This window comes from Falco biarmicus, chromosome 20 (genome assembly GCF_023638135.1).
Source record: "Falco biarmicus isolate bFalBia1 chromosome 20, bFalBia1.pri, whole genome shotgun sequence".
Taxonomy (NCBI): domain Eukaryota; kingdom Metazoa; phylum Chordata; class Aves; order Falconiformes; family Falconidae; genus Falco; species Falco biarmicus.
This window is the reverse complement of record NC_079307.1, coordinates 1,685,330-1,699,661: the sequence shown is the minus strand read 5'-3', so window position 1 is coordinate 1,699,661 and position 14,332 is coordinate 1,685,330. Positions and strand designations below refer to the sequence as shown.

Here is a 14,332-nt window from a genome sequence, read left to right as displayed (position 1 = left end):
CTTCACTTTAGTGGAGCTGGAGGATGCAGGTGAAGAGGCATCAGCGTCCCCTGAAGGGAAAAGCGGCCAGCTCAGCCTTTTATTAGGCATCAGAGAATCCAAAGAAGACAAATTCACAGTGAAAGGAAGCAAAACACAAAACCTTTCAGTGTCAGGAAACTAGGAAGCCTGAGGACTGCCGGTGGCAGCATCTCACAATGCTGGGAAAAGCTACCCCTTCCCCTTGGACACACCGTAAGATGCTCTGCATCATTTCTCTTTCACCTGGAGCTTATTCCTGCAGCTTCAGGCTTAATACCTTGATACGGGGGCAGAGCATCACCTGTGTCACCTGGCTGGTGCCAGGTGTTGGTGTTTGCCTCAGCCCCATTAAGTCACCAACGGCTTCCCTGCAACAAAGCACCCTGAGCAAACAGACCACGTCTTGGTTAAACAGCAGCTTCCCTTTGTGCATGGGTGCTCTGCTTCTTCCTTCCTCACCGGGTAAATACTCGGGGCTTGTGGGTTGGTTTGGGGTTTTTTTGTCTCTCTTTAAGGGCACATTGTTAAAAGCGTGGCTGTCACCTGGTGCTGGAGGAGGGAGGTGTTGGGTGTAACTTGGGGTTCTGCTCCTGAACAGATAAGAGAGGGGAAAGCTATGGTGTGGGGTATTGTGCCAGGTGGAAATCTGCCTCCCTGTTCCTAACAAAGCTGTTTGCAGCTGGAGCCATTGCAGCGTGGGGTATATTTAGGCTGAAACTGTATTTTCTTTTGGGGAGAGACACAGGTGCTCAATCCTTTATTTCCTGTAGCAGCCGGTGAGGAGGAAGGTGCTGGGTCACATCCGTGATGATTATTTCTTTATGGTAATAAAAAGCAAAGTGAGCTTGCCCTTCCCCAAAAAGAGATTAAATGTGCCAAACCGTTACAACATAGGAGGGGAAAAAAAAATAAAATTGCATTTGCTAGGGGGGGAAATAAAATGCCAGGCAATCTGCTGGGAGCTGGAGGGGGTGACATCAGGCATCCCTGAGCTGACGTGGCCCGTTAAAAAGAAGTTTTATCTCACCGTTGGCCACCGTACAAGAGGGAAAGAGGGCTCTGACTCAGGGAGGGTGTGCTGGGAATCGGCAGGAGGAATGCACGCGGTTTTCTGGGCACCCAGCAACCCCGTGGCTGTGCCAGTTGGCACAGCTGGAGAGCTACCCTCGCTTATCCCGGACCGTCCGCAGGTGCTGTGAGTAAGGCTCCGTCCGCCTACGGAGCGGCTGACTCCAGATAGCAAGTTGGGAAGGGATGATTCCGGACAATGTGTGGACACAGTTGTTCCAGGATGTGAGAGCGCTGTTCCGTTTATATTAATCCGTTTAACTCTATGTTGCTGTTATGCTGATGGAAGAGCATCCTGATTTCAGGCTAAAGCAAACCAGCCCCGTGCACGCTCCGTCCTGGTGTGGGAGAGCCCTGGGGCTTGCAGGGACCAACCCACCTCTGGGCTCTTTCTGGCTGGGGGTTTATTTTGCCATTAACAAATCCTGTGGCAGAAGCAAGTCAGAATAAACCTGTTAGGTTTTCAAAGGTGGCTTTTTTTTTTTTTTTTTTTTTAGTTCAATTAATGAGAATTCAAAGAGGCTGGGATCACAGTAAGACGAGAAAAGCTCCGCAGCCACCAACTAAATGACATGGGCACAACCGTGTCCCCCAGGGAACCAGGTGTAACTTTAAATACAGTTTTATTTCAGGTTTGCTATTGATGCACAAACAGCAGAGATCGATGTTTAGTATACATGGTATACACAAAGCAGCCAGTACAATCGGCATCTCCGTCCTTTTGCTGTATACTCGGCAAAAGAACCACACACAAGAAATCCCTCCTGTCCTGTCCTTCCCCTCCCCATGAGCAAGGGTGACAATTTCTCGGTGGCTTGGAAACCATCTGTTAGATGGCAAGACACAAAAGGGCAGCTCCTCGGAGCTCTGTCCCCAGATGAAAGCACGGCAGGCTTGGCTACGCAGGAAAACCCTCAGAAAACGGATGATATGTTCATGGGAATGGAGACCTGGAAGGGATTTCCTAGAACACTAAATCCCATCTCCTGCTGTGCAGAGCAACCACAACATCTGCTCCTGGCTCTGTCGAGCTGCATGGAGACCCAAAATATTATTGTGTTCAAAAAGGCATTACATAAATCCAGGGAGGATGGGTCCACAAACATTGTCACGAGGAGTCTGCTAAGCTGATGGAAAGGTTTGGCAAGGAAACCCTTGTGCTACCGCTGTCCTGTTTCTTGGGATCTTTCTCTTCTTGCCCACAGCTGACTGCTGCTGGAGACCTTTTGGAGCAGACCAAGGGCACAAGGAGTTTCCACGCTAGATCTACAGGGGAGCGAGTGAGCAAGATAGGATCCAAGCCTCTAGCTGCCAAGGCAGCATCTTCTGCCTACCCATAATTGCCCATACCCTGTGTATCGTCCCTTTCTGCTGATCCCCAAACCTGCATAGCTTGACCCAGAGACTCTGGCTTGCTCACAGTCACAGCTAATTAAGAGGCACCTTCATCAGTGGAAAAAGCAAAAAGTGAAATGGTCCCTGATGATTTGATCCGAGATATAAACGATGCGTTAAATGGTCATTGGGAAGAGGTAAGACAGCCTCCGACCACAACGGGCAGCGATGCTACATAAACCATCGGAGGTACAGTAAGAACCCTTGCACAAAACCCCGGAGGGGGAAACCACTTGTAGCTGCTCTGCAGCAGCAGGCGATCCAAAGCCCCCCTCTTTCCCCGCATGCCTGAGCCCCGCTGAGCCCCTTTTCCCCAGGAAAGCCCAAGACCCAAATTTATCTCCTGCTCCCGCAGCTCAAAAGCAATGCTGGGGAAGTCGCCCCGGCTCTGCTAGAGTTCAGTTTAGGATATCTCAGCAAGGCTTAACACAGAGGAAAAACAACCCAGCCTGGGCCAGAGGTTGAAGGGCAGAGGGTGGTGGGATGTCTGGGCACGGCGTACTGGTCCCATTAAGCAGCGAGCACCATTTCCAGAGCGGAGTCAAGTACTGGCAAGTCACAGGGCTGCGTCTGACCCTGTGCCGTGGTACTACAGTACGGTTGCTTGTGGCTTTTTTGGAATGACAGCTCAAATCTCAGGTCCGTAGTGATCCCTTTTAGCCCTGAAAAACTTCAGGCGGGCGGTTTACAGCCTGTCCCGGACCAGGGTGTACAGGAGCATCCAGCCACGTGCTGAGTGCTCGCACAGCCCCATCCCAAAGCACCATAGGATAAACCTCAGCCAGGTGAGAGCCCACGGGGAATAACACCATCCCCACTACGCAAGGTTTACATCCCTCAAGAAGGAGAGGAAGGAGGTTAAAAAAAAAAAAAAATACAGAGTTAAGCACCATAAAATCTACACTGGTCAGGTCATAAACATGAGGAGAAAATGAAAATAAAGCCACCACCTTCTAGCCTGGCCCGGGGCTGCTGCTGGGGCTCTCCAGCCCACCCAGGCTGCAAGGTCATCACCAGCAAGACACCAGTCCCAGCACCTCGTTGCACCGGTGGCTGGACAACGTGATGTGCCGTCGTTGCGTTGGTAAATCCTTTTGATCCCGTTTAGCACAAGTGTTGGGGGAGTCCGGGGAGGGGGGAGGTAGGCTTGGCCCTGGGAAGACAGGGGAGGCTTCGACTGTGCACTTTAGGGGTGTATCCCTGCCTGTACTCGGATCCATCCCGGGCAGTGACTCTCCTTGTTTCCATCCTCGTTTTCCCCACCCCCCCCAACTCCCAGTCTCCGCCGGTGGGTTTCTGCGTCATTCGGCGGCTTCGAGGTAGATGTTCGTTCCCGCTCTGTCTCAGAGTGACCTGGTCGGTAAAAGCCCTCTCTCCCAGGCGCGTGGGCTGTCCGTGCTCTGTCCCACACCCAGGTTCCTTTTTGTTCCCCCCAAATTTTTTCCTGATTCCCCCCACCCCCACCCCATTTGCTATGTGCTATGGACATCTCCCCCTCTCCCAACCCCTGGCTGCTGCTCAGCCGCATCCAGCCAGAGTAACACCATGCCCTTCCTCACAAACACCCCTTGACCTGCTCAGCATGGCCTCAAGGTGCAAAAATCCAGCTCCTGTGGCTTCCTCCGAAAATTGCAACTCTCCCTGGGCAGCAGGTGCCCGGTTGGGACCGAGCACTTCAGCGCCCGTCTCTTGAAACCCCGACCGCAGCTCTTGGAGCAGGGAGACCAAGGTCCAGCTTCCCACACCGGGCAGGGCTCCCCACACAGCCGGACATCAGCCGGCCGCTGTGCTGCATCGCATTCAGCGGCCGGTTGGCCGTAGGAGTCGCGACAAGCCACCGAACGCTTCTGCAAGCCATCGCCGCAGGTGACGGAGCAAGCCTCCCAGCCACCCGCCGCCCACTTGTAGGAGGGACGTTTGTAGCTCGGTCTCCCACCATCCAAGCGGTTGGACAGGCTGAGGACGCTGTTGTTGAGGTCTGGGGAGGTCTTGCCCTCCTTCTTGTAGGAGGACTTGTCCTCCTTGCTCTCCTTGGGGAGGTAGAAGGAGTAGCGTACCCGAGGAGGGGTCATCTTCCCCACGGAGAGCACCTCCAAAGTCAGGGGTTCCTGGATGGGCTTGAAAGCTTGGAGGCTCTCGACAGCCGTGCCGGTGCCGCTGTACCGCAGGACGCTGCCCTTCACCATCAGGTCCCTCTCCACGGCCGAGACGATGAAGTGGCCGTTCAGCAGGTACTTGCCCTGCCCGTTCTTCAGCGCCAGGTAGTTGTCGTCACTGATCAGCCCTTTGTAGCCTCGCTGCCTGATGTCGATGTTGGAGGCGCCCGCGGGGATGACCACCACGAAGTTGTAGCCGTGCCTGGAAGTGAAAAGCAGGTAGGGCAGGCCATCAGGCAGGGGAGCATCCCGTTACGGCATGCCCCTGCCCCGAAACTCTGCAGCTACAGCTCGGAGATCTTCCCACCCCTACAATTATCTCCTCCTTCCTTCGAAGATCATTTTGAATCTCCTCCCTCAACAGAGTTTCACCTAGGCTGAGGTCACCCGGATACGGGAAGATGCTGAAACTCCTCTGGCTCAACAGCATGGACCTACCAGAGGTAACTCCATCAGCAGAAACCGACAGCATGTTAAATGTGTCCTGCTCCTTCATCACTAGCACCAGGACAGTTTGCCCAGGACCCCAGGCACCATCTCCAGGACCTTCCCGCATCCGCCCCAAAAAGCAGAGCTGGGAGAGGGGAAAGCGCACGTGGTCACCTAACACTTACATGGGTTTGGTGAACAAGCCTGAGACCTTCTTGCAGCTCTTGTTGTCTCCTCCGCAGACGCTGCATTTATCAAACTTCTTCTTGGAGCCCAGCTTCCCGTCGCAGCCCGCTTTGATGCATTTGCCCTGGACGCAGACCGAGGTGGAGTCTGGGGAGCAAGGGGTGCCATCTACAACCTGTACAAGGGTGAGCAAAACAAGCTGCTGCATCTTCCTCTGCCACCCCACAGAGCCCCGCAGCTGCGGCCATCCAGGGTGGGGCTACCTGAATCCAGCCAGCCAGCCCTGAGGAGATGCTAGCGGGCACCGTGTCGCCCTTCGCTCATGCTCTGCTTTGCAGTTGGGAATTTTAAGGTTTCTGAGAATTGTTAGGTGGGACTACATCCCCTTCTGGCCCTTTTGATTGCATCGGTGCAAAGGGAACAGGCTGCGATGGAGACACAGATAACACCACCCTGCTCGGTCCCTTGTCTGGCATGCACATCGCTTCCCCGGCACTGTCGTTATCATCCTCTATTTCAGGATCATGAACATATCCCAGAGGCACCTTTCCAAACCCAGAGGAAGACCCTCCATGGACCAACTTCAGCCCTGAAATAAATAAGCTAATACATCCAGGCTGTTCCATACCAGCCTGGTGGATTCCCATCCTCTACAACCTCCTGTTCCATACCAGCCTGGTGAATTCCCATCCTCTACAACCTCGTCTAACACCAGCTGCCCACCAGACAGGGAAAATTCTTGCATTCCCAGGCATGCTGGAGTCATCCTACAGCTGAGATGCTGACCCTGAGGATCTCCCACCCACCTTGGGTGCCAGCACGTAGAAGTAGCCGGTGCCATTAGCCCGACAGATGAGCTTGCATTTATCCCGGGGCGAGACGCCGGAGTATTTGGGGACCCAGGAGACAGAGGCGGTGAGGCGGTTGGTGCTGTGGCTGTAGCCGTTGAAAGCCTCGCACTGCTCCTCACGGAAGCTCTTCCCTGGCACTGGAAAAAATGGGAATGTGCATGGGATCAAGGACCAGCCTGGACCTTCGGCTCCAGTTTTATGGGGTTTTTATACGTCATGCACCCAACCACAAGCGAACTGAGCTCCAGCCCCTTACCTGCAGCAGGGCAGGGGTCCAGGTTGCAGGAGCGGTACTTGACGCGGATGCCCTCGCAGTAGGAACCCCCGTTGGCAGGTACTGGGTCGGTGCACTCCCGCTTGGCCAGCTGCACCCCACCGCCGCACGTCCGTGAGCACTGCCCATAGGGTGCCCACTTTGCCCAGCCACCGTCCACCTGTGGGGATGCAGGGGATGAGATGCTGCATCCCCATCACCACCGGCTCCACCCCAAGCAGGGCTCTCCAGCCTCAGAGCCATCCCTTTGTAAGCAAGACCTCTACCAGCTGCTCCCCAACCTGCCTGGGGCTGGATGGAGCGGTACAGCACCATCCCTCCCTGAGAAATAAGCAATACCCAAGGGTCCTCCACCTCTTTTCACATCCGTGTCTCCCCGCCAGCTCCCCAGCACCAGGAGGAGAGGGATTGCTCAGCCAGCACCCAACACAAAAGCTCAGGGTGACCCCACGGGATGTTTTTGAGGTTCACGGCGCAGGTACTCACCCTGTACTTACTGATGTTATGCCTCTCAACACAGGCACCCTTCAGGCAGAAGCGCCCCTCGCCACAGCCCGTGCCATCCGCCCAGGGGAAGTGCCGGGTCTGGCAGACAATCTGCCCGCGCGCCTTGCCCGTGCACCAGAGCTTGGCACAGTACTGCATGTACGGGCAGGGCTTGGAGCCCACGCCAAAGGCCAGCTCGCACTGCTGGTTCAGGCTGTAGCTCGTCCCCGGTAAGTCTTCGGGCAGCGGGATGGGTTTGGCAGGCTGGTCCAGCAAGCAGTCTCCTGCAGAAGTGGGGATGGAGGGGTCTACTGGGTCCTTGGGGGGTTCTACAGACCAGTGTGGGGTGGGAGAGCATTGCTGCGGGGAGGTGAGGGGTGGCCGCCGGTAATTTGGACAAAGCTGTCCCAGCCACGCGCTGCCAGCGGGACCAGGATGCCCTGGAGGTCAGCTGTATCCCAGACCCAAGAGACTCCATCTCTTAGTAACCACCAGCAGCTTCAGGGCAGGCATCACTGCTGGGGTCACCTCGGCACCGAGGAAGCCTGGCCGTTGCAGAAATGCTGCCAAACTCCTGGTTTCCTTCTAACTTTGTTTGCAGAGTGAGGAGAAGAGTCACTCTACATCCCATCAGCCTCTCCCAGTAACCAACCGCAGGGATGGATCCTGCTCCCACAGGGCAGGGACACAGGTAAGGGGGCACGGGGTGCAGGAGGGCTCACCGTGGCCACTGTCTAGGAAGTCGGTGATGATGGCAGCGCTGCAGGCTGACCAGGGGTTGGCACGGTCGATCTGGATGAGGGTGGGGGACATCATGTGGTTGGTCTTCAGCCGGCCGAAGACCTCCTCGCAGGCCTTCACGTTGTCATGGGGCATGTTGAAGACGTGGCCTGAGGGGGTTTAAAGGAGGGCAGCATGAATAACCCTGCTTGACATGCAGAGCAGGGCCTCACAGATTCTTGAAATGGGGAAACTGAGGCACAGAACAGGGCAGACCACTGCAAGGATTGCAATGGCTGCGGGCAGCCCAGGAGACATCTGGGGAAGGATGATGCTCGTGCACACCCTGGCTCTGCCTGCACGACTGGCACACATGAGCCACCCTGCCAGCAGCATCCCTGAGCCAGCAAGATTTCCGGCACTGTCCCGGCTGCTTTGTGCACGTGGAAAGCACATGGAAGGGCAAGGGAAGATGCAAAGAGAAGGAGACTTCAGCACTCTCCCCGCTCCCTCCTCCTCCTCCTCCTCCCCACCGAGCAGGGCAAGTGTCTCCAGAGGTAGGTGTGCCCTCTGCCTGTTATTTCAGGACTCCTGAATCCTGGATACCCAGCCGAGGTAGCAATCACAACAGCAAACTCTTTTGCTTTCTCAGCAGCTCTTTCCCACCCAGCTCAGGGGGGGTCTCATATGCCCCAAGGTGGAGTTTCCCCATCACTGGATACCGGTTATTGTCTGATCTTCCGGAGGCCAAAACCAGGGTTATTTTGAACCTCGTCAGCTCCTGGCATTTCTCCCGAGAGGAAGAGGAGAGCAGGGAGCCTTACCCAGCTCGTGGGCGGTGGTGAAAGCCGAGGGCAGCCCGTCGTCCTCTATGACGGAGCAGCTGCGCTTGGGGTCACACATGGTGCCTACATCCGCCATCCCCAGCGTGTCGCAGGTGGTGGCACCACACAGGTCCTGCAAGGCACGGAGGCAGCGGGTTAGTCCTGGGGCCAGCATGGGCGTCACCATTCCTCATCCCCACACCATTCCCGGTACCCCACAGGGAGCTGATCCCCAGCCTGCTGGGGGGAGCAGCCCGAAGGGATGGGGACCACATCAGGCTGCAGGGGTAGGAGACCTCAATCCTGACCCAGACCAGGCTGCAACCCTGTGTTTGCCTTTAACCCTGGCACTGGGGATGCTTTTTGTGCATAGCATCCTCCCACGCCTTCAGTGACAGCTTTTCCCACCCAAACGGCTCCTCCAGCCAGGGTGGAATTGGTTTCGGCACGGAGGAGTCAGTCTGGCTCCCATTTTCATCGTGAGCTCAAGGACCGGACCCAGGCGGGTGGATGGGAACATACCTGGACTCGGGGTCACAGCTGACCCCTTTTTTCTCAGCTTCTCCCTAGGAAGAAGCAGCCCCTGGGCTGGTCCAGAGATTCCCAAAGCTAAGGGAAGTGCTCCTGCCTCTCCAAGCCACTTTGCAGCCACTCCTCAAGGAGCAACGAAGCCCAGCTGATTGAAGGAGGAACCAGACCAGCCCCCCCACCCCCGACTCAAGAATGGCCGGACCCCATGCAGCTGCTGCCAGGATAGAGGATGGGAAAGGTCTCATCATAGGTGAATCTGCCCTTCTTTGGGATCTCAAGGGGCTTGTGCAACTAAAAAGTCCATTTGAAGATGTGCTGCTGCTGCAGCCTGGCAATAGCCTTGTCCTTGGATGCCCCTTTCCCATGCTGGGGTCTGTCGGTGGCTTGGGAGGGCTGGAGCATCGTCCCCATCCCTTGGTGCTGTCCCAGCTGGGCTGGGAGCTGCCGGGGAGGCTGTGCAGGAGGCAGGGAGCTGCTTTCCACATGAAAAGAAAACGTAAGGGACTTGCCGGGCGCTCCCATACTATAAATAAGTGTGATTCATACTCAGCGCTTGCCCAGCCAAAGCGCCTGGGTTGCTCGAAATCTCGCATGAGCTGCTCTGCCAACATTTCCAGCAAGGTTTCCAAGCTGAAGGCATTCCCGCGCAGGCAGGTTCAGCCGTGGGTAACTAACAGTCCTGATGACTTCAGAGAGCCCCAGCCAAGGCTGAGATGGCTTTACCAGGAGACCTGTGGCTACAGTCTGGAGGCACAGAGCAGACCGCGATCTCTGGAGAGGTGAGGTGAAGAAACGCCTGGGTCCGGGCCGGCTATTGCAGCTGGTGGAAAACCCCATCATACAGCCAGGTTCAGCTCTCGCTCCGCAACAGTTTTCCCTGTCAGCTGGGACCTCGCTGCATCCGTGATCCCACTGTGTATCACTGCCGGCAGGAACAAGCAGATGGCAGCCCCGCATCCCTGGTGGCACACCACCAGCACTGAGCACGGGGTGACCAGGTGGGGCTAGCAAGCCCAGGCACAGGGTCCCCTGTCCCAAAAAGCCAGTGCCATTGCCATGCTAAGCTCACCCAGGGGTGCAGCTTGCCCAGTGCCCCCTGCCTACGCTCTTCCCTGAGGCAGTCCCACAGCTGGAGATTTGGGGGGTGAAGATGGGACACAGGGGGATGACACAACATCGCAGGGAAGAGGCGGCCGCTCCTGGCTCCCCACTCACTGCTCTTTGAAGAGTCGCCGTTTCCTTGCTGGCACAGCGAGCTTTTGGCTCCCGGCCCAACACCTGCACTGACACACTGACCCACTTCTGGCTCTTGAACCTCGCCTGCCGGCTGCGGGGATGCATCAACGAGTGCCTCTTAACGGGGTTTTCCCAACCCCCTCAGCCACAGCCTCCCAGGGACAGCCCACTTTGAGAGGCTGGGCGGCATCTCTGCACTCTAACGAGGGGTCCCGACTCCCCCAAAACACCTCCTCCAGCCTTGCTGGGGGTCCAGCCTGCACAGGAGGGGAGGTGATGCAAGGATGGAGTTACAGAGGGGAGGAGAGAGAAAGACAAGCGGTTTAAGGTGGGAAAGCAGCATGCAAAGGGCCAGCTCTGCCTCTGCAGGATGTGCTCGCCATCACTGGTACCCCCCACTGCCAGCCGATACAGGGAGGATGCCCCAAGGGGTTACAGGCGACCTGCTCCATGCACCATCAGGACTCTCCTGCCAGCCTGACCTTCATCTGTGGGTACTTCCATCCCCTGGTGAACTTCTCAAGATGTTCTGTAGGTCGGTTGGCAGGGAATCCTTGTGGCTAGTGCATTAATTTCCCTGCTCAGCGAGCAGGTCATAAGCACTCTCCCTACCATGGGGGTTTCTGACGTGCGTCCAAAGCAGCCCCAAAAAAGCTGAGCCTTGAGCTACAGAGCTCCAAATTCCCCCACAGCATCTGCTGCATGTTAGGCTGCAGCCAGATGTTCCTCAGTGCGACATCCCTTTGATTTTACAGTGGGCCAAAGATGTTCAGCAAACCTGTGCTGGTGGGATGGCAAGGTCCAGGGTGGGTGGGAAGCATGGCTGAGCCCTTTCCCATGTGCATGACGCTGTTTCCAAGAGGCAGGAGTGCAGCTGAAGGCTGGATGTTCTGCAGGACCCTCCAACAAGCACCGGCTCAGGTAGGAAGGTGAAGGTCCCACGGCCACAGTTGCTGGCAGATCTGCGCCCACCGACTGAGTGGGACCGAGCTCCCCAAAGGCAAATCCACGGTCCAGCGTGACCGACATCAGGAAAGAGCAAAACCGAGTGGGAGAGGACAGTCCCATTCATCAGCAACTCGTTGACACAACTGGCAACTGCCTATCAACTGGGCTCGAGATGAAATTTAAGTTGGGGGCTTATGTAACAGCTTTTTGGCAGGGAGATAAGCTTCGGGGTGTCAGGGGACCACAGATGGATACACTCAAGGAAGGCAGATGTCTCCTCCATCGTGTGCCTTTGCACCAAGCTTGCTTTGGGATTTCAGGAATGGATGGTTTAGCAATGTGTAAGAAATGCAGCTCAGCCGTGATCTGCAGCTTTCAAATCGCTGGGAGCGAACCCGTCCCACGTGTGGCTCCAGTGACCTCACCAGGTTTCCATCCGAGATGGAGCTGGCTCGTCCCCACAGGGGTGTCAGCAGGTGTCCTCCTCTTCACAGCCACCCTGCACAGGCAGGAGCTGCTCCAGCAGGCTGGGGTTCAACCCTGCCTCTGCTCCAGCGGGATTTACAGCCGGCTGGGGGACATGGTCCCTGCCCAGGGCAGGGGGACAAGCAGGACTGGCAGGATGAGGTCTCACATGTCCTGCACAGCATCATTCCTGCTCCAGGCCATCGTCAGCCCGCGCTGACCCCAGGCTAGGGGCAGCTGAGCACTGTACCCTTCCCACCCACAAGTGCTTGACCTGGAAAGACGTTTTGGGAATGGTCTCCTGCTGTTGAGGGGAGTTCCCGACCTGTCCCAGAGCCAAAAACAACTGGGCAGGGATGGGGAAGGAGAAAACACAAGTCACTCTTGCTTGGCCAAGCCTGCTGCGGCCAGGGGAGATAGTGGCCATCCCCTTCAAGCTGGGCTTATCCTTCCCCCCCCCCCCCCCCAGTGATTTGGGGGTGCAGGTGGCAACACCCCTTAGCCTGGCACCGCACCAGTGTCAGCGCTGTGGCGGGGAGAGGAGCAGCCCCCGGAGGAGGCACTGGGAGGGGTCTTGCTGCTTCGGTGTCCCCCAGTTCACAGGGGTGGGAGGACGGCGAGCTCACTCATCACCCTGCATCCCACGTTGCCTGCGGAGCCCTAGTGAAACGCAGCCCGGCAAAGCCCCTTTCCACCAGCCCATGGCAGCTGTGAGGAAGACTCTTGCCTCTTCCTCCCCCCCACAAAGCGCTGGCCGTATTTCTGGTGCTTTTCTTCCAGCCCTGAGCTGGGTCTGCGCGGAGCAGCCAGCATGCGGAGGAGAGGTCCAGGTTCTCAGGAGGACTTCGCGCATGAGTCAGAGGAAGCAGGGAGAGGGTTTGGTTTTTTTTTTTCTTGGCAGGTGCCACCATCAGTTCTTCCCAGCTGGAGAGGGGGAAGTGGGGCCACGCTCCTCCTTTTCTGGGCTCAGACCCCGCGTTTCGGGGTGGTGGCTGCTGAGGCTCCTGCCAGGAGGCAGGGGATGGAAGGGGGGTTTCTGCCCCTGCGGGCAACCTGCCTTTGTGCACCTCCTGGCCTCGCTCACCCCAGCAGGGCTTTCTCCGGGCTGCTGGCCAAAACCTGCCCAGAGGAGAGCAAGGGCTGGCTCAAGCAGGCTGGCTCCCCACCTCGCTCCCCCCACCCCCGCACCTGAGGGTGGAGGGTCCCTTGGGAAAAGGGGGATCAGCCACAAGTGCAATGGTGCACAGGTGGCAGGAGGTTAGCAGGGTGCAGGGCTCCTTGAGATGGGGGACGGCTCTGCGGGGTCATCCCCCCTGCACCCACCTGCTTGGTGAAGAGGATGGCGGTGTCCCAGTACTCGGGGGTGCTTGTCGCTGACCTTGTTCCACTTCTTCTGCCAGGCGCAGAAGTTGCGGAGGGTGAGGGCGGCGTTGCTGGTGACCTTGGGCCCCTTGTCATCCTGCCCGATGAGGAGGAACTTGACCACGGAGATCTGGATGGGGTTGCGGATGCTGGGGTGCTTGTAGAGGCGGGCGGCCGTGGCCATCAGGGTGAGCAGGTAGTGCTGCAGGTCATCGCCGTGGAACTTCACCATCGACTCGTCCGCCACCACCAAGGTCTCCACGTAACGGGGGACAGAGGCAAAGCGCTTGGCTCGACCCCCTTTTCCCCCCCCCGCGCCCCTGGTACTTGTACAGCGCCTGCAGCACGCCGGGGGTCAGCCCAGAGCCCACGGCGCAGCGGGATGCTCCGGCCCCGACGGGGCGGCCGGGGCTGCGGCGCTGCAGGCGGTGGGCTCCCCCGGCCGCCCCCCCCCGCCAGCGGGCTGATGAGATACTCGGCCCCCCGGTAGCCGAAAGCCCCCCGGAGCCCCCCGCAAAGGCTGAGGGCGGCGAAAGACTCCCGGTCGGCGTTGACATCCCCCGAATAGAAGCAGTGGCGGAGGCCGGGGAGGGGGCTGGCGGCGCCCGGCGCGACCCCCAGGTAGTGGGCGGCGAAGGCGGGCGCGATGAAGTGGGCGTCGGGGGAGAGGTGGAGGTAAAAGTCCTCCCCGAAGGCCGAGAGCTGGAAGACCACCGCCCGCCCTCCCCGGGGGGGGCTCGGCGGGGCCCCGCCTGAAGTAAGAGCGGCCGTTGATGTCGGGGTCCAGGCGGAGCGGGGGTGACCACCGCGGTGTCGGCCGGGTCCCCCCCCGAGGGCAGGCTCAGCCCCGGGGCGCCCAGCAGCAGCAGCGGCAGCAGCGGCAGCAGCGGCAGCATCGTCCCGGCGCGCTCAGGCCGGCGGCATCGGGCTCCGGGGGAGGCGGGAGAACGCGGGACCCGGCCCCCCCCCTTCCTCTCTCCTTCCTCCTCCTCCCGCTGCTGCGGGTCCCGACGCCGGGGAGAGGGGGGGGGCGGGGCGGGGGGAGCGGAGCGGAGCGGCCGCGCCAGCCCCTGCCCCGCCGCTACCTGCCTTGCGGGGCGCCCGGGCTTATATGGGGCGGCAGCGGGGCGGGGGCGCGGGGCGCGGCTTGGCCCCGCCGCAGCCACTCGGGGCCGGGGGGACGGCGGAGCGGGCGGGAGGGGCGCCGAGCGGCGGGGCGGGGGGGCGGCGGGGGGCGGGGGGGGGGAGGGTGGGATGCGGGGGGGGGAGGGTGGGATGCGGTGGGATGGGATGCGGTGGGATGGGATGCGGTGGGATGGGGGATGCGGGGGGGATACGGTGAGATGCGGTGGGATGGGATGCGGTGGGATGGGGATGCGG

General features: G+C 58.8%; 1 protein-coding gene across 1 annotated transcript; it reads right to left on the bottom strand.

The window, feature by feature from the left end:
• Positions 1 to 3,979: 3,979 nt before the first annotated feature.
• Positions 3,980 to 13,976, bottom strand: ADAMTS15 (ADAM metallopeptidase with thrombospondin type 1 motif 15). The gene is given in 13 exon segments (XM_056322927.1): positions 3,980 to 4,842; positions 5,255 to 5,430; positions 6,062 to 6,243; positions 6,363 to 6,540; positions 6,867 to 7,150; positions 7,589 to 7,756; positions 8,411 to 8,543; positions 12,914 to 12,952; positions 12,954 to 13,266; positions 13,268 to 13,404; positions 13,406 to 13,687; positions 13,689 to 13,748; positions 13,750 to 13,976. Coding segments are annotated over 13 exon segments (2,832 nt in total). The 5' UTR covers positions 13,849 to 13,976; the 3' UTR covers positions 3,980 to 4,061.
• Positions 13,977 to 14,332: the final 356 nt, after the last annotated feature.